Source organism: Seriola lalandi, unplaced genomic scaffold (genome assembly GCF_002814215.2).
Source record: "Seriola lalandi dorsalis isolate HSWRI2012SDOR001 ecotype SW California unplaced genomic scaffold, Sedor1 jcf7180002054898, whole genome shotgun sequence".
Taxonomy (NCBI): domain Eukaryota; kingdom Metazoa; phylum Chordata; class Actinopteri; order Carangiformes; family Carangidae; genus Seriola; species Seriola lalandi.
Window position 1 is genome coordinate 1,566,206 of NW_019525450.1, and position 24,818 is coordinate 1,591,023.

Here is a 24,818-nt window from a genome sequence, read left to right on the forward strand (position 1 = left end):
CAGCTGTATCTTGATGTCACTCCTTGCAAACTACAGTCACTTGATTTGATTGTGTTGTTGATCAATAACTAATCAGAGTCCTATCCAGTTTCTACTGCACTTTTGATATGTAAGCCACCGTGCTCAAACATGTGAGAGACTTGTCATTCCTCAGAGTAATAATGGTCTTGTCTTTTCTGTCATGAGCTGACATTTTGCCTCCGGCTGTGACAGCTGAGTGTCTCGGCATGTTCCACCACAGACCTACACTACCGCTCCAAATTTTAAGACGGTTACATTTATTCAGCTGTTATTTGAAATTCACGTAATTCAGTGTCTCAGCATTTCTGAAATTAAAGCATAGAAAAAAAAAATAAGCAATTGGACATTTTAAAAGAAGGAATCAATCACCTCTTGTTGAACTACATTGAATCTGAATTTCTGACTCATCCAGCAGCCGAACACGCTCACGGCTTCTGTCTAGCGATGGAAATAAAATATTGTTCAGAAAGGTTGTTACACTTGTTTGCTTTGCTTTCACCTTCTGTCCAGTTCATGCCAAACCAGCTCCATGGGGTTTAGATGTGGAGACCGTGCTCTCTTAGATCACGTTTGGTCCTGTCATTATCTTGCTGTAGGATGAACCTGCCAACCAACCAGTCTGTCTTCCTTTGTTACTTATTGTAACACACTTTTCTCCAACACTGCCTTTGTGCAGGGTTTATAAGTCAAACAGTAGGAATTGTTTGCATTAACTTTTAAGGCTTCATTTACTTTCATTGCTGCAGGAAAGTTGGGGGTGTGTTTTTTTTGCTGTCCCTGTCCACAACAGCACATTGCTCAGCTTCTGTGCCAGTAATCCTACCTGCTTCTCCAAACTGGGAGCCATGACTTAAATCTTTTGCAGACAATACATTGCATCACACAACCCCACATCAAATAACCCAAACTATCAGTTAAAAGGCATGTGCACTGGAAAAGCCAACCAGTTAGATAAATTCTAGATGGAAAAATACCTTTCTCACTAAATGTCAGGTTCATAAATCTTACTTGTGTTGTTACTAGCTTCATTCAGACAAACTGGTCGGACTGCGTTTTACACAGCAACAGCATAAGCAACTTTACAGTAAGAGGGGTTGAGTAGTGCAGCAGTGGAGTAGTAATGCGTGGATCACAGTTATATCCGAGGATCGGGCGATAAAAATTAACATTCTGATTAACAGCGGATAGGCAACCATCATATAATGTATGAGGAAAATATTAATTACATTCTCTGAAATGTGAAGATATTTTAAGCTTTATTTTTCATCGGACACGAATAAGAATCTGTTGGACTGCTGGACTCATTATATTTTATTTATTTTGAGCAGCAGCAAAGCGTTATTATGAGCTTTTAATTTGTTTGTGCTTGGTAAGTAGCAGTGACATTCACACTTTTAATGGCAGCTTGTGTTCAGGCTGTTGGAAATACCTTTTGCTATTTTCGTTTTACCAAAAAAGTACAACTTTTACTTTAATTAAATGTGTTTTTATTTAAAATCAGCCAACTGGTTGTGTAATTGTGTCATTTTTTTTTCATCATTTTCCAACCTATAAAACTCAAGTACACTGGTAGATAGATAATAAACACACATTATGTTAATTTTTTTTTTTTTTTGTTAAAAAATAAAAGATAAACAAGAATGTCACTACATCATCACGCATAATATCCCCCTGACAAATAATGGTAATGTACGATCAGGTGTGGGACTGGGAATCGTTTGCCATACTACTATAAACAACTTCAAGTCCAGACTGCTCAAATTTGGGGAAAAAACAACTAGGTCATTTTAAAATGTTGCCACTTTTCCATTGACCTCAGTTTGGATATTTAATGGGAAACACGTCCAGCGATTCCAAGGACATTTACCATCTGCAGTCTGTGTCTCTGGGGGAGCCACATCTTAACAGTGAGAAGATGACTAAAGTGAAAAAAAGAAAATGTTTAGATGTCAAAAACATGAAATGTGAAAGTACACATTTCAACACTTGACAGCTTCTCCCTTTGCCTTCCATTGAAAGGTTAAATTAAATGGGTTCGTCTGCAGTGGCTGTTTAAAACTCACAAATCGCTTCATGACTTCATAACATGTTTTGTAGTGCAAACTATATCCTTCAAAGTAAAAGGGGGTCAGACAAAAGCAGTAAAAAGGGAAAATTTCTCGAGTGAGGAAAAACAGAACTTAACCTGTGTGCCTGTGTAAATGTGTTCCACTATAAATAAATACACACACACATCACATAAATATATATATATATATATATATATATATATATATATATATATTAAATGGGTTCGTCTCATATATTCCTTTATTCATGCAACCTACCTTCGTCCCCATCATTGGCACTGACGGTGACAATGGCAAAGCCTACGTCAGCGTCCTCATCCACATCAACTTCATAGGATGTCTGTGCAAATGCAGGCTTGTTATCATTCACGTCACTGATAAAAACGCGAACATATGCCGTGTCTGAAATTTAAAAAAAAGAAAGAAAGAAAGAGAGAGAGAGAGAGAGAAAGAGAGAGAGAGAGAGGAGTAAGACGATTATAAACATGAGGTTGTTCTTATTCTGTCAATGTAAACATGAACATCTGTCTATCTCTCTTTGGAAAGCAACAATTTAGTCACTTTTCACCAGTGTGCACACAGATTCGCACACATATGGGAAAGCAGATATTTCTTCATGCATGCAGAGACAAAAACATAAATTACATCCTTTTTTTCCCTTCCTTCCACTGATGTCTACCACTTTTCTATTATATCTGTCATTTGTGTCTGGTATTTCTGTCGGTTTTTAACATTAAAATCCAGCTGTTTCTTCTTTTCTTCACCATCCAACCGCGGGCTGAAATGAGGAACAAAGCACCCTAGGGGCATCAGTGTAAGGCTTGGTAGTTGAGCAACCCAACATCTTACACTTCCTTTGATATTGGTATCAAAACGAGCATAATTTGCAATACACGCTTCAAGATGAGATAAATTATTTAAGCCAGGGTGGAAGAGATTGTATACAGTTCATAGCACAGATAGCAAACTAATGCAGCCCTTGAAGCTATAACAAAACAAGTCGCAGATGCCAGGGCTTTGCACGTGTTCAGAATCAGTCAGAGGGAGACAGAGAAAGGTAGGGAGGGCTGGAGGAAGAACACAGAAAGTGGATAAGCAGATGTAGCAGCATCGTCCCCGCATCCATGTTTTTACACTTCTAGAGACATGTACGTGTAAAAATCACACCCAAACCCCACCCGCACACTTGTAAGTAGTAGAAGAGCCTGTTTTCTGCCTTTGAAAACAGTGTTTATCAAGGTTATTTCTGCGGCCACTTGACAACATACTGCTTTCCTCTAGTCTGCAACATCTATTGGTGTTTGGCATGTGTGTATGTATGTGTACATGTGCAAAGTCAAACTGAATTAACCTTGACAGTTATCAAAGTTGTCAGAGTGACATGTTTTTCAAAAAAGAAGGTATTTCAAATACGAAGCTTCAGTATTGAGACACACTGGTGAAGTATCTTCACAAAACCAAAGACCTATCAAACGCTCATGAGCACGCAATCAGTACTTTCGCATTGTAATGAAAGTGGTGAGAGCTGACAGCCCTGCTAACATGATCTTGATGGAGTCACTTGGTGAATACTGCGGCATGAGGTTCATTACAGAAAATTCTGTCCAGCCACAGATAATTTTCAACGAAGTCAAATTTGACATGGTCAAATGCTTTTTCTGCTTTTTCTTAATCCAGTGAAACAATGAGATCGCCATGCTACTGTGTCAGAAAAATCTGAATGGTGTTCTCTATTCACTTTGCACATTGTCTTTTGTAGTTAATGAAACCTGTGTGATTCTCCTAAAACCAATGAAAGTAACAGTCCCTCAAACCACATAAAAAGCAGTGTTTGAATAAGAATAAAAAAAACGTAACAGTAGGGAGCTGTGTGGCATGGAGCTTTTATCTTAGATAACGTACACTAGTATTGTCAGTGTAGTCCAGAGTGAAGTCTCTCTCTGTATAAAAATACACATAATTTAATGAGCAACATATAACTGCGTTGAAAGTTTTTATTTTTGTGAAGTTATGCACAGTTGGGACTTTATTGCACACAGTTGAAGGATACAAGCTTTTTATGAAGTTGTCAAGTGTTAATATATATTCAAGTGGAATTCAAATAAAACCAAATCAAAATATGTAACTAATTAATGGCCTAAGTAGCAATTACGATGAGAAGGACTGTCAGCAGAGGCATGATATTTGCAGGGGGGGATGAATCAGCATATATACTTCTAGCTTAGCTAAATACAATTATCCACCAGAAGGTTAGATCAGAGGTACTGGGACTTTGGAGCATGAGCTCAATTCCAGCAATGGTCACAAGTATCCTGGAAATAATGTCCAGTCTTAATAACCAAAATGATTTCTGTCTTGGAGGTCAGGGCTTTGACAACAGATTCCCATCATCTGTTACAAAGGGAAGATGAAAAGGAAAGAAAAACAGCCTCTGATTTTGGAAGTGTCAGAGTATAAATCAGATTTATATCAGGTCTATCATTCTAAAATAGATTTTTAATAATCTGAATGAATGTATTCCCCTTTTCATCTGTGATTATAGGTGTAGCCTGATATTCTGCCTTCTTTTTAACGAGGAAAACTACAGCCCACCCTGGTTTTACTGATCAGATTTTTATTTCTGTATTTTCTGTATTTTATTTCTATATTTTGTTTTGTTGTTTCTTTGAGCCTGAATCAAGATGGAGTTTTGAGGGTATCAGCCTTTCAAGATCCGCTGAGGTACGTTTGATTACAGTTTTAAAAGACTGTAGAGTAAAACTCACTCATGACACACTGAGATGATCTCCCTGTGGAAATCGTTATATCAGAGACTGACAATAATTGTTGTGCGTGTGTTTTGATGTGTGCATCCGGGGTAAGTATCTGTTAATTTTCCTGTCACCCATCCTTCTTCATGCCACCTCATTTAATATTCTTAGCAGAGATATAAATTAATAAACAGAATAACTCCCTCAGCTTTACTGCAGTCTCGCAGTCTCTGTTCTGCTTAATATTTAACTTCTGTTTACGTTGCTGTGTGAGCCAAACCTAGAGAGAGGATCGGTTAATAATCCATGATCATATTTATTAAAAATATATCCTGGTCCATCTTGCTGTTTCTTCAACACCTCTCTCCAACCACCCATCTGTCTCAACAGCTGTTCGTTTCTTCATGTCTCTATTTTACCATCGGAGCATGTATGCATTTCATCTGGCAGCAAATGAGAGAGAAATGGAGAGATGGAGGGGGGAGCAGACTGAAAGAGAAAGATGGCCTTTGGTCCTTCAGTCGGGAGAGATGAACAGATGTGGGAAAGAGACAGAAAGAGGAAAACAGAGATTATCGCTGCCTTCAATAAACATTTGGAGCCTTAAATGAAGCCTACAGAGCAGCTGTCTGTAACTCTCTCCCCCTTTGTGCTTGTCCTCTTTTTTTAGTCATATAACAGCAGCCACATTCAAGAAATAAACTACAAAACAACTCTGGTATCAACAGAATCTGAATCATTTCTGCAATTACATCAATCTGTTTGCATTTTTCCATGAAAGCTGATGATTCTATAACTGGTGTAATGAGCTCATGTTTGCAATGAACTACTACTACAGATCATACCTCGGAAAGTAACCCCAGAGGTAAAATGTGGGGTGGCGTACACATGAAAAGTCCTTGTTTATACACATTCTGATTGGAATTTAGGTGTTCCTCAGGTGCATTTGCATTGGAAGCAACTACATTGTATTCAATGCAATTGCCTAAACTGCTGAATAAAATTTTGTAACTTAAGCCACTGCAGCATTATTTGATACGTTATATGAATAAAGTATGTGGGTTAGTGGGTTCAGCTGCATCAGCCAATGCTAAGATGTGCAAAAAAAAAAAAAAAAAATCAGGCATACAGCCAGGAAATCTGAAGTTATAAACATGTGCAGCAGAATGGGTTGTACTGAAAGGGCTCACTGACTTTTAATGTGGAGGTGTCAAAGGATATCGAGTCTCCAATATGTCTCTTCATCAAATTCCGTGACAGGTCAGCAGTGAAGTGGGAAGCCACACAAGCTCACAGAACAGGACTGACTCTCTGCAGCAGTCCAAACTGCCTCCGGATACAACATTAGCACAAGAATGGTTTGTGGGGAGCTTCATGACATGGATTTCAATGGCCGAGCAGTGGCACACAAAGCTAAGATCACCGTGTGTGATGCCAAGCCTTGGTTGGACAGGTGTAAAGCATGCTGTGATTGGACCCTAGAGCACTGGGATGTCTAGTTTGGTGTGATGAATGATGCTTCACTGATTGGACGTCTAATGGGAAAACTAGGTTTGTTAGGAAAACACTACCTGCCTGAATGCACAGTTTCAATTGTTTAATGGATGCATTTCCTGAGGCAGTCAATGGTTTGGGCTAAGCCCTTTACTTTCAGTTAAGTGAAATGTTAATGCTACATAAGTTCAGGCTTGATTGCTTTTCCTTGGTGTCAGGGTCAGGGTTAGACAGTGACATACTTGCCCAGCTGAGGCTAAAAATAGACATCAAGGGGAACGATAGTGGAAGCGACATCTCTCCTTGCATTCTGATCTTAGAACATAAAGGATCTTATGCATGTTTGCATCCATCATGTAATTTACTGCCCATTTGTGGTGGCGGCAGGCTATTCTCTATCAAAGCTAGCTTGACTACCAGCTGTTTTATCTGTCGATTAAGTCATATTCATGGGCGTGACCGTGTCCCGTTGACAAAGGCCGGAGCTTGTCGATAGAGAGCGGAGCAGCACTGAGGACAATCGAGGGTTCTTTGACTGGTGATTAGCTACAGCCAAAGTGTGCTTATCAAGCTGCCCTTGACTCAGCTTCCACTGTTCTGAGATCAATTATGATATTGCAGCATTATACACATGCACAGATTTGTGTGGAAACTAAGCTTTCGCGTTAGAAAAATACTTCAACAGTCTTTCCTTTCTTAATCGTAAGGTGGTTGTTTGGCTCTGCGTGCCTATCCATGAAAGCCACTGCACGCCACTGGGGTTCGCGTAATGTTATGTTTGGGTTATTTTGTTCAAATCAGAATTTAAATCTTGACATTTAGTGTCTGAATTTGACAAAGTGTTTTTGCCTCGACTTGAATCTTTGGAGGGTCAGGGTTGAATTGAGCTTATTGAAATAGAGAAGCTTTGAACTAGAACTACAGCTTCTGAATATATAAAAAGTAAAGCAATGAAAGAAAAGAAAGAATGATGAAAAGAAATATATTTTCTTAAACCGAAATTCAGAGGTATTTAACGTTCAACACCGAGTATTTAAGAGTGATTAAATCTCGAAATTTTGTTTTCAGTTGCTGATATGATTCATAATATTATGGCGATGATTTGCTTCAATAAAGGGTACAATGATATTTTAGACATAGTGTGCTTCAAAATATATAGTAAAAGTTTGGAAAAGACAACTTCTTGATCAAACATGACAACACCACTGTGCACAGAAGCAGATACATAAAGAAATGGTTTTCCCAGTTGTTTTTTTTTGTGGACGAACTTGACTGAGCAAAGATACCTGACCTGGACTGCGAGCCAGGCCTTATTACCTAACATCACAGGCCATCTTCACCAACACTCTTGTGGCTGAATGGGTTAAAATCACTTGAGACAGCTTCCAAAATCAAGCGGAAAGCCTTCCAGGTAGAGTGGGGGCTGTTATAGCAGCAGGTTAATGAGATGTTCAACAATCACATATGGCTGTGATGTTCAGGTGTCCACACTTGTATTACAGAAGTGACTCACCTCTTATCACATAATTTTACAGTTAAAAATTGTTGGGGGTCATTGAAATATTAAATGTTTCCCATGTTTTATAATAAGTTTTACCTCTGTGTGCTGGATCTACTCTTTATGCTACAACACAGCAATGCTCACCAATTCAACACTTCATAACAGCTTTTACAAGTGCTGTTCTTAACACTCACTTGACATACGGCAAAAACACCAGAGATCTGAACTGAACCATCAGTTCAGTTGAAGGACGTTCTGAGTAGTGTCAGTCTTACTTACCAGAGTTGGGCTGTCCATGTTTGCCAGGCCGTGCCGACTCCCAGCCATCCACAGACTGAACCTCCAGTAGGTAGGAGCTTTTGGTCTCACGGTCAAACACAGTCTGTGAGTAGATGAATCCGAGCTCTGGGTCAATACGGAAATACTGGTGGTCCCCACTGCGATCCTCCAGCAGGGAGTAGGAGATCTGGTTGGGGCGGACACCATTTTACAGAGGGTCAAGTGGTGAAGAACAGGTAGTTACTGCTAATTTACACCTTTTTGATTATCAAAAACCGAGGAAGACTGAAGATAATAGAGTGTATGTATTGAAAAGGAAATGAGTTCTAACCACTCCTTTCAACAGAGCACAATGAAAGAGCAACACCACCACCTCTACCACGGTTTTTGTGTCTGAGTGTATGTACAGATCTGTTTTCACCTTGCCATTGAGACCCAAGTCTAGGTCATTGGCTGAGACCTGGAAAACCAAAGTTCCGGATTCTGCCCCTTCAGTCACCGAGGCCTCGTAGATGGAGGAAGTGAAAAACGGGACGTTGTCATTTACATCTGGAGAAGGAAGAAGACAGGAAGAGAGAGTGTGCTTAGGGTATATACCCAAAATTCATTTTTGCGTCGTATGTCTGGTGAATTTGCTAGAAAGATCAGAGAAGACTGATGGGCCCTATGCCTAGTGCTACAGGCCTGAAATGCCTGTAGCACTGGGTAGTTACATCCATCTGGCCATTCTCAATACCCATTTATTACCAACAAGTGGTTGTTGGTAGTACAGTTATCAATTAAACAGATAAGTTATAGCAAGTATTCCAAGTAGTTGCTTTTATTTTATAGATATATTGTATTTTTGGATTAACAGTGGTTAGAAACAGCACATGGCAGCATGGGAATATCTTTAAAACAGACAACACTCAGCTCAGCTTGTAGTTTCCCACCATATTGGAACTACTGTTTCAATTCAACACAACCCTTGTGCAAATAGCTCTGACAATTACTGTAATTACAAAAATCGCTTATGTACACGTAATCTCCTTCTTATTGTGTGTCTGCAATGAGTCAAACCTCTCCAATTAGGCCTTTTGTCAACTCGTATTTTAAAATGTTGTTACAGCTATGAAACATAATTCAAGAATTCTTTTAGAATCAAATGGCAGAGTAGTGAACTCCAACCCTTCAAATGATCTGAATGTCAAATGTTCTTAGACGACTTTGTTGAAAGAACACATCAAAGCCCTTTAATCAGCCTACAAATTCTTGTTTACCTGTTGCTGACCCCTCATCAATTCTGTTAAATTGGTTTACCTCTATTTATTTAAATGAATTACTTAACATTACGCCTCACATCCATCTGCGCTCATCTAATCTAAATGTTCTACCACCAAAAATACTTCTGTCTTCTGCACACTGTCCTCTGATCACTGTTAATGAGCCTGTCTGTCCTGGTTTGGTCCCTGACTATTTCCTGCTTCCTGCGACGACTAAGAAATGTTGCTAAAATTACATTAGCACTGCCTGGAGATAAAACCGACCAAATCCTAGATTATTTCACTTCTTTGTTCATGTGTCTAAATGATTATGCAAAAGACCATCAGCATCTGGACCAGAATGCACCAGGATGATTTCTGGCCAACACCAAATGCACAGAGCATATTTCTCTAGTCCTGGCGGCACTTCACATTGCATTTTACACTTCAATGTAAAGCCATTCATCGTTGGATCCTAAATTTCTCATCCCCATATTCTGTAACCCCACTTTTCTGATGTGATGACAGAGAGCTTTTACTCCAGGGGGATTTTGCTTTTACAATACAATACAGCCATCATCTTAGTATTAGGTCAGCAAAAGTAATTGGAATTAATAATTAATTAATGAAATTACTATTCATATATCTAATTGCTCCTTTAATGTGTAATAGCATACCACTGTGTGTTCTTATATAAAAAAATAAAAACTTAGCACTTACTACTAATACTGCTACTACTACTCCTACTACCAGCTACAACGTCTGTAGAGAAGAAAGAAAAAACCTAATCTAAGATAAACTAAATTACTACAATATGTGAAATTTTACAATGATTTATCATCAGCCTATCAAATATGTGCAAGTAATATGTGCAATATGTGCAGGCGCTCATTCCTGTCAGATTTCCTTATGATGTGAAAGCTGTATTTCTCCTGTTTATTTCACAATCATTGTAACGTATTATAAACCAATGTGCAGTGTTTTGGTGTCTGCAGAGCCTTCAAGTTCTAGTTTGCGGCCTGAACTACATCATCATTCTGCGTTCCTTTTTTTCCCTGAAGACCTCTTAAAAAGGTGATTCTGTAGGTTGTGAATACATTTAAAGAAAATAACTGGCAATGACTAACAAAGCTGTTTATTATTGGTGCACCTCTGGCCTTGAGAGCGGCTTCAGTCCTCCTAGCATCCTGGATCGCTGTTGGTATTGGACTTTCATCAATATGCAAGCCTGCAGCTACTGGAATAAGACTGGGAATCTATATCCCATATAATGTTCAAGTCTGGCTGCCGGCAAGAACATGATAAGAGTTCATCCTAGTTTGCATGAATGTTTAACCTGTTTAGGGTGTATTTGTGGGAAATATAACCTGGGAAATGAGAACATTGTAAGGGATCATTATTAGCACGGCCAGTCTATTCATTTGTTAGTCCACGTATTCACTGGAGCTCTGACAACGGATGTATTCATGTCATTTCTGCTGTTGTGCTTTTATTTTCCAAGTCCCATTGGCATCAAGAGGAAGGTCACAGCAGGTAGCAGCCAGACAGAATGTGAACTCTAAAGTTTGCTTGAATAGCAGAGGCAAGATTTTAACATAGTTGATTTAAGGCCAAAAGCATTACAGAAATGACTTGAATAGAGCAACACATTAAATCTAATGCAGCTCCATGTGCCATTTTTTCCTTGCCTTTATTCTGAGCAAATGTCTTAATCTATGAATTAAAAATGGGGCCTTAAATCCATTACAGACCTCCCTCCCTCCCTCCCTCAGCCGCATTGCCTCTGGAGGAGTCAAAGAGCTTTCTTATTAAGACGGATAAGGGAGAGGAGGGGTGAGCGAAAAGAGGAGAAGGGGAAGTTAGGAGAGGGATAGAGAGGCAAGAGAGAGTCGGCGTGAATTAATTATTTTTTCCCTGGATTAAGACCAATTTGATGGAATGGGGTAAGCGTGCGTGTGTGTGTGTGTGTGTGTGTGTGTGTGTGTGTGTGTGTGCACATGCCTGTGTGTACGTGTGTGTGTGTGTGCATGCGTGCATGTTACCAGTCAATTAAAGGTAGGGGAGTGTGGGGCATGTGGGGTGGGAGTTATTTTGAGGAGCAAGGTCAGCGGCTAGCAAATGCCAACATATTAAGCAGTGATGATCGCAACTTAAGCCAGGGGCTGAGCATTAACTGAAACAGTTACTCATGAACCTAGTATTTACGTTTAGAAGCACCATAAAATAATGACAGACATGATTGAGAATGATCGAAAGGTGAAAACTGATATTCTTTGCGAAAGATGAGATATAACAAAGAGTCTAGGAGAGGGACAAGACTCTGAGTCCCTGATGACATTTCTCGGTGCAGTGGGGTTAAGTATATATGTTGCACTCATGAGCTGATCACACTAACAACAGCTGGTGAGCTCTGAAAATAATTTGGATTTGTGTAGCGTTGGAATCCTAGATTTAAATGAGTCCGATGGAAATTTAGAACGCAATCAAGTCTTAGAGAGCACTATGATACGACTGACCCTTCTGTTCTGCCCAAATTCTCTTTATTCTCTCTCTCCGTGGCATCCGTTGTGGAACAACGGTCATGTTGTAGAAGCAGTTTAGAATGAACTAATACAGTGACACTGTCCATGTTTAGTAATGATGGTAAGAATAAAAAATATAGCAGCACATTACATTTTTTTCCTGCAGTGACTCAAAGCACATTAGGTGAAAATACTGAAAACTGATGTGTGTCAGTAACCTGTTCTGGGTTGGCATTTTTGTTATGTAGACCTTAACTGGGTCATGACCACATTCAGTTTTAGCTTTTGAATAAGCATAGTGCTTTATGTTGTTCGACTGTGTGCAAGTTTGTTCTATTTTTGTTATTAATGCTCTAAAAAGTCCATTAAGCCCATCTTGCAAATTAATCATGTAAAATCCATTTTGCTCTTCCATTAGCTTATATCTTAGACATCAGAAGTTGAATAATCAAACACCCGATTGTCCCCTACTCCCTTTAAGTGATAGTTCGGGTTATTTGATGTAGGGTTGTGTGAGATGCTGCTGCATAGTCAATGAACTTTATTACACAAAGCTCCAAAAAAATCTTTCATTTTACACAACAGGACAAAAACAAACAGCTGTACATTTTAGTGAAATGGCTTTTTTCCCCTTTCAATTACCCAGCTTTCATCTGTCACAACAATGCATTTAGATGAATGTTAAATTATTACGCAGGACCAAAACGGTGTTAGTATATGATGTAAAGTATAGTGGAGTAAGGAAAATTTACTTCAAAGAAAACAAATAAATAAAATAAAGAGCAATTATAAAAAGGCCCACCTGTGACATTGACATAGACCATGGTGAAGGCTGCCAGTGGTACAGCGGCGACGTTCTGGGCTCGAACCCGCAGCATGAAGTTTCTGGTGGTCTCATAGTCCAGGGGCTCTGCCACCAGGATGGAGGCCGAGCCGTCCTCTCGGTTGGGGGTCAAATAGAAGCGAACCGGCATGTTTGTCTCTGGAACCATACCGTCCTCCAAATTATAAGTCACCCTGGGATCCCCAAGCAGGGAAGTGGCTTTGATGGTCTGTTTAAACAAAGAAGGAGAGTTTAACATTGAAGGTAAACCTTCAGTCTATGTCTACAGCCAGTACTGAACCCAGTGAAAACCCATGTCACCACCTCTCACATATGTAGTTGTCATTTCCCATTTTTTAGAGTAAATTTAATTACCCATGATCACTTTGTTGTGTAAGTGCTCCTAAAAACAGCCAGTAATTTGCATTTGACAGAAATCTTGTTTCCAATTATCAGTTCTGAGAGCTGGAGAAATGCTGGATCCCAGCAGTAATCCTCAGGACAGGGATGGAACAGAGGGCAGCAGCAGCTGAGCTTCAATGGAAGTGTGCATTGTAAATAGTGACAAATGATCTGCCCAAATGGAAAAAAGTGTTTTACAGCCTATAATAATGAACACTAAAATATTAAGGCAGTAAGTCTCAAACTGTTAGACTAGACAACAATCTGCTGAAATCCTGTGGGATCAAATGGAAATGCTCTCTGCTCTTGATCATGCATTCTCCCTAAACTAATTAAGGAGAGGCTACTCAAAGCTGATGCCACACACACCCCAATTAAAATCAAAAATGCCATCTCGGACGTGATGCAGCTTTCCTACGGGTGACCTAGCTGTATCCATTCAACCTGCGGAGCATAGCAGCTACAGTAATGAGACACCCTATTAGGCATGCAGAACTGGCAAACATGCCTGACTACTGTATGAGCTGATTTGGGCCATAAAAACCTCAGATTTCCACGGTAGAGCTATTACAGCCCGCTGAGAGTCACTGCATCTTTGCATAACAGTCAAATCAACAATGAACTGCCATCTCAATTAATATGTTGTACTGCAGGGACCACAGTCTCCCTCTTTCTCCCTCCCTTTATCAGCATCTCTCACAAGCACAATTAAACACATACACGCATTCTTGGGTAGAGTACTCTCCTCTGTCTTTTCATTTCCATCTTTTGTTTAATAGTATTCATCAGCAACTTTAATGGATTTAATTGCTTTCAAGAGATCCTGGGAGAAATCTGTTGATTAGTTGACAGTGTGTTAGTGGCATTAAAAGGCAATGCCCATGAATAATCAAATCCAGCTGATAGTATACTGAATATCTGAATTGTGAAATAATAAAGCTTTATTGGTGGAGTTCAGGGTTTTGTTTTTTTGAATGTAACACAAAACTGATTGTTGCTCCTAGATTTTTTTTTTGTAGAGAGGAAGGGGAAATAAGAGGTTAGAAAAGCAACAAGCATCTCTGCAAAAACCGAGCCAGGAATTTTACAGTACTATTGTGTGTTTTCGCTCTACACCAGGATGTCAAACATTGTTATTTTTATGTCGAATTAATAAAGATATAAAGGTTTTTGTTCAGTTTGCAGACAATTTATTTTTGGTGTAGGTGTCTGTCACTGCTTTCTCCTAGTTGGTAATCATATCACTGCAAAAAAATAAAAAATAAACAGCTGCCTCCTCTATTGTAATACTGTATATGTGCAGCAGTGCACTGAGCTGCACTGACCTTTCTGAGTGCAGCCAATAGCTAAAGACTACTGTTTGTGTTTTGGGTCAAGTTGGAGGACAAGAACTTTAAATTGCCCTTTTTTATTTTATTTTTGATTTTATTCACCCAGGGAAAATTTCACAGAAAGTTAAGCCCTCTTTTACAGTGGGGGTTAAAGGCCTTGCTCAAGAGCACCTACGTGGTCACTTCCATCCAGTCACAAATATGTTTCTCTTTAGGCCACCACCCCCTTGTTTGTTAAATACATGAACATACCTTGTCTATTTTTCTATCTTAAAAATGTACACAGACTCTTCCTATGTGTTTGCTAGGGAATGGATCCTTCAGTCTTCTGCATCTGCTTCCTGTTACTGGCAGCTACCCCAACCCCATCCCAACGTACCACGATGGGTGTGTCTCGGACAGTGTTTTCCGGTATGACCACGCTGTAGCTGTCTTTCTCCCACTGTGGAGGCTGATTCTTCACATTGGTGATGGTGACAGCCAGCTCCACTGAACTGCTCCTGTTCCCTCCATCCGTAGCCACAATTTCCCTGGTGATGTAGCTCCTCTGTTGCAGAAAGTCCACACAGAAAAAAAAGAGCAGAGAAAAGAAGAGAAAATCACCTGATGGTACGTTCTTAATTTATCTATTAGTCTGAAACAGTGATAATTACAGCCTCCATAATCATTGTGAATCTAGATCACACAGATTTCAGCAAGCTATCCATTTTCCAAACCTCCGTGCAGACAGAAAATGACTGGCTGCATCCAGGTAAAAACAAAAATACCTTAAGATAATTGTATTGATTGCAGGGCACTGTGGAGCAACAAAGTTGTGTAACCCTTACAAAAGCAATTAGCTTTAGCCACTGTAATCAGAGGAAATTGTCTGTTTCAGTAACTAAAGAAGATAATTTAACCAAAGCCCCTCGAGGTGAGGTTTAACATAAGCCCTTGATGGGTTTTTTACCTCACCTGCATATCCAATTCATAAAAAAACTATATACACTGTATTTGTAATGTTTTATGTGTGCGAATAAATAAATCAAATCAAATTTACACTGGTCAAAACACCTGCTAAGACCTGCTGACATCAGGCTCTTATCAAAGGGTACAATCAGCATTCAGTCCCAGTTCAAATGACTCTGCAGTAATCATGGATATTTATCGGCTTCAATAGGCAGTGATGTAAACACAACTCCCGCGTGAACACACAAATTTATCGCCTTACTGTGGAGTCTTACAGAGCACAAACACTGTAAACAGACCTGTCACCTCCTCAGCACAGTGCTGTTACATCAGAGTGGGCAGAGGCTACACCTTCTGCAGAGAGTAAGCTGTGCTTGGGGCTGCACTCAATAAGTTTTAAAAACACACAATTGCCGACCAAAGCATCTCACGTGTAGGCTCCGACACTTACAGGAGCCCCACCCTGGGGATGAGACACGACTTACCTATTTTAGAGGTCTGCATGGCAACTAGCAGCTCACTCTTTGGATCTGCTCGTGTGGGTGTGTGTGTGTGTGTGTGTCCTCAGCACTTGGTGATGTTGCTCCCTGTAGTTGTGTGTGGCTTTTTGAACAGAAAGGCAAGCATCTGGCGGTGTGAAAGGAGTCCTAAATTAAAAGAAAATGTTTATACGTGATAATTTTGGTGTAAAAAGGGTGCAAGAATTTATACACTCAGTTTGACTTAATTGGCATAATTTTCATAATTTTCAAGATTTTTGTAGTTATGCAGTTTTAAAATTCAATCTTTGCTCTTAGCAATTAAGACAACTGAGATTGTCACTGGCTGAAATTGACATGTAGGCAGTGTCTGCATGTGTATTATACTTTATGCAGTCATCCTCATTAGTGGCAAAGTTTTGTATCTTCAAACATGGATATGTTCTAGGAAACCATTCTCTCAGGCAAAAATACTGGCATGGTGCCAGGTGTTAGTGTAAGATGCCAGGTGCTGAGGATACAGACATTCATTTCTCTTTGCACTAGAAGATGGTGAGTTGTTGCTTTTTTTTTGGCTTTTATCGTTGTGGTGCTCATCTAAGGCACAGACTTCTTTTGTGCGCACTACGTGACAATTTCCTCTATTGCTTGTTCATGTTCCCACAAAGATTGTTTTTCTTGCTGGTAGTGAAGCAAAGGGTTAGAGGCAGTGAAGTGAGGAAAAAAATCAGCAATGTTACTTCTGCTGATGCCAAGGAAAAGGCTCCAGTGAAGACATTATCACATATTCTGCCTGGCTGTCTGCTACTGGCCACTGGACTTTTGCCCCCTCACTGTCAGCAATAAAGTGCCTGAATGCAAATATACTTGCTTTTCTGGCCATGTACTGGGAGAAGAAGCATGTTGTTTTAGTTGTGGTTTAAAGTTCATCGCTAGCCTTGCACGGGGCTCTTGAGTGGAAATATGAAATTACATAATTTCCTTGAAGTGCTTCTGTGCCATTTGGAGTGGTCCCATAAGCATGATTAGCCCCAAGGACATGCAAGAGTCTTGTAAAAAATATCCAAACGGATGAAGGATTGCATTTGTTATTCACAATGTTGCTATCTGCTGTAACAGAAACACAGCAGAAGCTCCTATCGTACACAGCAAACTATATGATGTAAGCTTTTTAAATAGCAAGATGAACCTGCCTTAAATATGGTATATATATATATATATATATATATATGGTTTATTTTGTATACCTGAGAGATGGGCTGGTTGACATACACCCAGCCTGTCAGCGGGTTGACCCTGAGGTATTCCGGCTGTTCACTGGACATAGAGTAGGTGATGGCTGCATTGGTGCCAAAGTCATCATCATGAGCTGCCACCCTCAAGAAACTAGTCCCGATCATGGTATCCTCACGTAGGAAGTCTACGGAGAAGAAGAAGCGTGGTTAATGCTTCGGTGGTTATGTATGTAGGTAGGGCCTTAATTTGTTGTCTTTTAACTGTATGCTCAATGTGCTGTAACTTAAGAAAACACAAATAAATTAAGAAAATTCTTCACCACTCTGACAGCACATTTGGAAAAAACACAAACAAATTGCAAACAAATTAAACACAATATAATTACGAAAGACATTCACCAATTTGACAACACATATGCTGCATAAAGAAGCACACTGCAAATAGAGAACAAAAATACATTTACACTCCAAACCATACAGAACAAAATGCAACTTCAGCTACACCACATAAGAGGGGGACTATAAAACCTGATGAACACACTCATAATTAGTTATCGGCTCATGTTGGGTCATGCCAGTATCTCCTGAAGCCCAATACTGGAATCATGCCATCACAATGCTAAAATAAACATTGTCAACTAATTTCCATGCTTGTCCATTTTAGTTGTCCCAATAGTCAACCCTGTCTCCTAAAAATTACAACTAAACTGCAACAGCAAATACATTTTGTACAAAAGGTAATTGTGACTAGATTGAATTGTCTATTATTGTAATGAGGAGATGTTGTTAATTTATGTAATTTTACAAGACACTTTAAAAATTAAAAATCCTTGTTAATGAGGGAATCACTTCCCACTTCAAGGGAAGCACTTTGATCAATAAATGTATTTATTAATATGAAAAAGCCAATCAGAAGCCTTGATTCAATGGATCTCGAGTCTCTACTTCAAAGGAACGCAACATGACAATGTCTGAATAATGAGTTTAAATAAATACATTTGTCAAATGTTAACTAATACAGGATAAATGCAATGTGTCATAATCTCCACGATGAAAAGTGGAGCAAAATAATACAGCTAATCAATAGCGGATAAAATGAACTGTGTAATGAATTGGGCAATGGTTAAAGAGAATATGTTTTGTCTATTTACTATATGGCTATACTAAATGACATTAAGATGTCCTCAAATGAAATTTGATGATTAAATATAATTTAATTTTTATCTAAACATCAATCCAGTCATGAGCACAATATTAAGATCTCGCCTACTGTGAGTTGCACTGTAACTGGATATTTTCCTGGTCGGAATTTGATGATCCTCTGGATCTGACCACTTAACCCATGGTCTGGTACATCTCTCTGACATGGTAAAAGCTTGTCTGTTTGTGAGAGAAGGATCCTTTGTCTCTGTTTGCTATAAATTTGATAGTTTGATGGTGGGAAGAGTGAGAAGGGTGACATTTTTGGATCCATAACTCTACACGTCCTTACTATGAACTTCTTTAATCGCTTGTGACTGATGCCAGGCTAAGGATGTCCGCTACATTTATTAGTTTGACAAGCTGCAAATACATAGATACTGAGTAAGCTTTGGTTGCCTAAACAACAGATGGGAACCCCAATCTCTGCTGTGACATTCATGTGCTGTGTACATAGACTGTAAATAAAGATCAATGACATCATGATATCACCATGACATCAACCATATTTTTCTGAACAGCGGTTGTGAACCTCAGAGTGGGCTGCTCCACTGTCACCATCTTAGCAGTGCCTGACTCCACTTCACCCCTGGCTAATCAAAAATGGGCAAAGAGGTGTGGCGTGTGTGGAACAGCGACTTAGGTGCATGCCAGTTTAATAACTGTGGCAAGCAATGACATGTATACGTAGAGACTGTATTGGCCGCTGGATGGTATGTCAACATCACTACCATATTAGACCGGACAAGACTGGCCTGTAAACAAACACAAATAAATGGAGGAGATGCAGTTTCACTGGATAAAAAAAAAAAACACTATTAACATTAACATTTCTCAATTTCAATGAGTCCTTTTTATATTCAAGGGTTTATGATGCTACTGATGAAGATTTACATGAACTGAATTACTTAAGTGGTGGAAAATAATTCACTGTCATAAGGAATCGTTACAACTAGAGAATACAATAAATAAGATAAATGAAGTAAGATAATGAGAGGCTATGACAGTCAGTCTGCTTTCTATATTTCCGTAGCATTGAAAGGATAGGCAGACAATTACAGGGAAAAACAAATATAAGTTGAGATATGCGTTTATTGATCCCAGAGGCAAAATTTAGTTGTTAAAGCAGTATAACATAATTACGTGATAATCTATGGTTAAAAAAAAAAAAAAAAAAGTAAACATATAGTACAGTACAATATGGAATATAACTGTAATATAGTATTAAGTGAGATGTAGTAGTAGTACACCGATAGACAACAGTATAGTACTGCAGTATAGCATATCATTATTATTATTATTATCATTATTATTAATATCCTAAATATCCTTAAGTGAAAATTCTGTGTTCTACCTAAAGCACGAGAAAGCTAAAACAATGGGTAAATAAAAAGAAGAAGCCATTTCCACAATATAAAAACTGTACATTTCATGTACATTACATCATATAGGGACGTCGCCACAAGCCTAGGAATATAAGACAAAACCATGTTCATCAAATGTGAGTTTTGGCAATTCCTTATCACAATGAATTATTTTCCACCACATAAGTGTAAACCTTACGTTGACATACATTCATCTTTATGGAAACAGCAATTAAAGCCTAAACTATCGCTATATTGTAGATAAAATGTAGATAATAAACCCATCGTCTGAAAAATGTAAACGTTACAGAGGTTTTATCCAGAAAAACCGCAGCTCTTACGTTTACTTGTATTGTTTACAGGCCAGTCTTGCCCAGTCCAATATGGGAGCGACGTTCAAAGTATTGCAGCAACGTACTTGAACGGCCAATGCGGCGTTTATGTACAGCCTATATGTCTATGGTGGCGAGCAGCTTGGCGTCTTGCTCGAAGGTTAGCCCAAGGCTAATTCATTTCCTGGCTAATTAGCTTCTTAACGAGCTACGCTAACAAGCCAGGTATGCTAATTAACGTGAATGTACGAATAACATTAGAATTTCACTCACCTCAAAAAGCAGGACCACAGACCTTCTCGCGCTCTGTTAGTCGATTAACCGCACACAGAGCCACGTTATTAGTCCAATATTTCGAAGACAAATCCTTCAAAAGGCTCCAACACCACAAACACAACACAGCCATCGACTGTGACAGCACCCACTTGTCACTCAAAGCGGCCACAACCAAAATTATGCTTAACTTTAAGCCGTAACAAAATTTCGATGGGGACTTACATAAAAATTCACCGCTCGTACAGTTGTCATGAAGGGGGGAATTAGCTATAGTGACCACAGCCGTTTTTCATACCAGGGTGTATCCATGTTGAGCATTTTAACATTGAAGTCCAAGGGGACTAACTAACTTTTGGGGCCAGGCTCTAGTGGCCGTTCGAGGATCTGCAGTTTTTGGCACTTCAATGTCTGGCTTCATTTTTCAGCCACGGGGGTTAAATGCTTGGCTTTATACTGTACAGTATATCCGGCGTCCACCCCAACCGCCTCTGGTGATACCTCTGCCATAAATAAATATAGCCCGTCATTCATTCAAAAAATATGTTGCCCCTGAACATAATCCAGCCAGTGATCATGTTTAATGCAAATCATATTTTTGCTGTTACAGTTCATCCCTATAGAAGCATACTTTGTAAGAGACAGAGCTTCCTCTTCCTCTCTTCCATTTGTATGCGTTCTCTTACTGTCAGTTGCAGTGGGGTGAGCTCTCACAGTCACCTTTACTTCACATCTAATATATACAAATATCTACTTACACTCATATCGGATGTTCTCAAACTTGGGACTGTTGTCATTCTGGTCCAAGATGAGGATGTTGAGCTGACAAATGCCAATCAGTGGGTCAGCTGCCTGGTCAGTGGCGGTCACTGTCACTGCATACTCCCGTTGGCGTTCGCGGTCAAATTTCCTGGCTGTCACAATTACTCCTGGAGACACAAAGATAACAAGGTTGATCTGACAGCTAAATCATCCCAAACACCGCTTGGTCTCATGTCCCCAGAGCATTGGCAATTTAACACTAAAATGATTTCCTCTGTTTGCCTTGAGGCTAAACTTTAAAGACTAGACAAAATAGGAAAGGACATGAGAGTTTTTCAAAAGTAGTTATCATCAAATCCAAAGGAAATTATCTTCATTATTTATTTTACAAATGATGTTAGTGATGACATTAACAATATTTCCTGCTCTACTAAAAATACTGTTGCTACTGAAAATGAAAGGTTATTTTATGTTGTACACAGACCTCTTCATGTTCACTTTTTGGCGTTATGCCTAAGCCTTTGACATGACCAAGCAACTTTGCAAACACATGGGAAAGACGTGCACAGGCTCAACGCTGCAGTTTTTGGCCTTTGGATTGTTGTTGGTGATACATTTTCCTTTTGATTTTGGTGCCAGTTTTTAAAATCAGAGTATACTTTGAGTTAACCTAAAATAAACTTTTAAAACACAAGAACAGCAAGGTTCTGTAAAGTTTCTGGTTTGTGAAGGGAATTCAAATTAAATAAAACCTGCATAAGACTTCCCACTGGGATGAAAGCATGCATACTCCTACGTATTTGTATGTTTGACTAACCTTAACCCTAACCCTTACGTTTTAACCCCAACCTAACCCAAATACTACAGTCTTTACTATACTGTACATCCAGCCACTAGGCTTTGAATTATGATCCTTTCTTTTAGCTGTAAAATGACAGTTACTCTGTATTTGGTACTAAAATTGATCTAATATCTTAGCTTTTAATTGCAAACTTAAAAACTTGTAAACACCCATGCATGCCTTGCTGCACTAGGCATGCTAAAAGGAACTAAGTTTACACAAGACTTCCCACCAGGATGAATTGTATTTGTAGGTTTGTGCAAGTGAAAGTGAGTTTGTGTGCGTTTCAGTACCAGTGTCAGGGTGTATGCTGAACGCCGGCACAGTGGAGTCTTTGTGCATGAAGCCGTATGTGACCCTGCCATTGGAGCCCTCGTCAGCATCCACAGCATGAACCTGCAGAACGAACGTCCCCGCTGGCTGGTTCTCCAGGACTGATGTGCTCTCTCGGTACTGCTGACACTGAATGGAATGAGACAGCGGGGGGGGAGGAAAGGTGGGAGGAAGAGAAGATTGTGGCAATGTAAGTGCAGAGAAACTTAGATCAATACTCCATTCTATCGAAACTGTAAGCAAGATTGTGTGGGAGGTGGAATGTTATTTATTTTGAAACGACAGAGTAAAGATTATGTATTGGTGAGACAAAAAGTGTAACATGGACTCAAAATAATGGAAAAATACAGAAATACAGTGAGAACCCTGGGTCCACTGTGTCCACCTGTTAATGGTAGATGGTGGTAGAGGGTTCAGGGGTCTTGGAACGTATCTAAGCACCCTTTGGGCAAAGGTGCTCAATAGCTGCTTTGTGATGTGCTCACTGTACCACCCGCACTTTGGTAAACATGAAATAGGTTGATCTTTTGGCACCCGATGTGTATAGTGCCGTCTAAAACATTTCACAGAGCCTTTAGCAGGGTACAAAAAAAAAAAAAAAAGCTGCAGTTGTATTCAAAAAAGATGCAACCTGAAGCGTGATGTTACAAGAACTAAAAAATGAATTAGGTATATCCGCCTGCTTAATAAAACCTTTCTCTTTAGAATAGATAGAAGTCCACTATTTACGCATGCTGCTTAAGGTCAACTAATGTCGTAACATGTAACACTAAATATTTCAATGCATTATAAACTGCCCATATAAGAGGAACTGTATAATGGACAGTGACACAATATTTCTTCAAGATGGCGGGGTGCAGAGGATAGCCCAACCATCACAACTAAAGGTCAAAGAACAATGCCTCCTTGCATAAGAAACATCATGTCAAAGAGACTGCATGCAACTGATTTTCCATCCCTTCCATTGTATGCAGTAATAACCTCACCTCAGCATTGCAAAAATAGTCGCTTCCATACAACCACTCCGACATAACCATAAGAGGATATGCCGGAAACAGATTGTGTACAGTATGGATGGCACTGTATCCCTTCCATATCAAAGGATGTATACTTTTACGAGGAATGCTGTTATAAAGAAAAAAATTTATAAAATGTACCACATAATTTAATGAATATGAAAGGATAAGCAACAACCGACAATGAGAAGTAAAAACATTTTATGATTATTTGCCATCTTGTGTTTTAAATGGTGAGAAAAGAAATAAAAAAAAAACATATATATTCCAGGGAAGTTCAAATTCTAAAACAATTAACCCTCGTCTCCATTGAATACCACATGAATTACTGGAGTCATCTTAGAGATTCATTCAGTGCCGTAAGTTCTCGGTGTGATGCAAGGTAGCTGCTCCGTGTTTGACAAGTTCAGTGATTGACAAAATCTTTAAGAACCCAGACACAGAAAGAGCTTTATTATCCTCATCTGAACCCTGTCTGTGTCTCACTCACTCTCTCTATTCTCTCTACCCACATTCTTCTCTCGCTCGTCTTTCTTCTTGCTCTCTCTTGCTCTGTCTCCATCAACTATTTTTCCTTTTTTTTTTTTCCATGAGTCACCGGAGCGTTGAAGCTGATGTGCAACAGAGACAGAAGAGAAGGAATCCCTCAGTGCTGCTGTTGATGCCTTCTTTTGGCATCTAATTAATGACAGGGGAACCTTTTTTCTGTTAATTTTTTCATGTTCCCTCTCTGTATTCCTTCTCTCATTCTTCTTATCATTTCATTGATTTCCTACATTCTTCTATCATGCAACAATGCTTCACCTTTCTCCACCTTTTCAACAATTCCTTCTGTAGTCATCATAGGGTTTTTCTACCTTTTACCTCCAGTATGTAGTTACTGGTCAACAGCATTTTTTTTAATGCCTTGATTATGGAAGGAGTCAGGTTTGGTGAAGATATGCAGGTTTGCAAAACAGACATTCACCTACGCAATTAATCAGAAGGATAAAAGAACTATGCACAGGGAGTGAAGACGAGACATTCCATATCAAACAAACACAAGAATAAGTCCAAACACAAAAAGATACCGTGAGCAGCTGGGCTGACAGTCAGCACCTTCGAGTCTAACACTATGATACTGGTTCTGTGAGGGTAAGATGGAATGTGAGGTTGATCAGTTGCTTAGTCAGCACTAATGTGGGCACTGTCCCAGACTGTCGTGCCAAAGAAGGACCTCAGTTTGAAAGAAAAACTCTGGACTAACCAGATGATCAAAGTTCCACCCGCTCACCTCTGATCATGAGTTTTAGGTAAAGGCTAAAAGAATGAGATTGCAGACAAAGGCAGCAAAAGCACAAGTGAGTTTTTCTTTGCAGCATGGCTGGGTTCACCCTTGGAGACTGTAAGATATCAGTTGATATCAATGCCCCCCACTCCTCCAGTTTCTTTTAATTAACATGAGCTAACATGAGGACAAAGACTGTGGTGCTAAGAACTAAATTGTTGGCCACTGAAAGAATTTCACTCATAGAGACGGACAGTGATGGAGAAACAGGCCATTTCCCAATTTTCATTATGAGGTATTTTTGTTGAAAAGAGCCAGTTGAGGTGTGGACAGTA

General features: G+C 39.4%; 1 protein-coding gene across 2 annotated transcripts in view; it reads right to left on the reverse strand.

Annotated features, from left to right (window-relative positions):
* LOC111672264 (neural-cadherin) overlaps positions 1-24,818 on the reverse strand; it is a 232,992-nt gene that overhangs the window by 155,047 nt on the left and 53,127 nt on the right. For both annotated transcript variants that reach the window (XM_023429642.2, XM_087180218.1), the window contains 8 exons: positions 22,161-22,329; positions 21,023-21,193; positions 17,108-17,280; positions 14,813-14,980; positions 12,680-12,929; positions 8,536-8,663; positions 8,115-8,301; positions 2,349-2,492 (listed from right to left, as the gene is read on the reverse strand). In XM_023429642.2, coding sequence (XP_023285410.2) covers positions 2,349-2,492; positions 8,115-8,301; positions 8,536-8,663; positions 12,680-12,929; positions 14,813-14,980; positions 17,108-17,280; positions 21,023-21,193; positions 22,161-22,329 — 1,390 coding nt within the window. The remainder of the gene's footprint in view (positions 1-2,348; positions 2,493-8,114; positions 8,302-8,535; positions 8,664-12,679; positions 12,930-14,812; positions 14,981-17,107; positions 17,281-21,022; positions 21,194-22,160; positions 22,330-24,818) is intronic.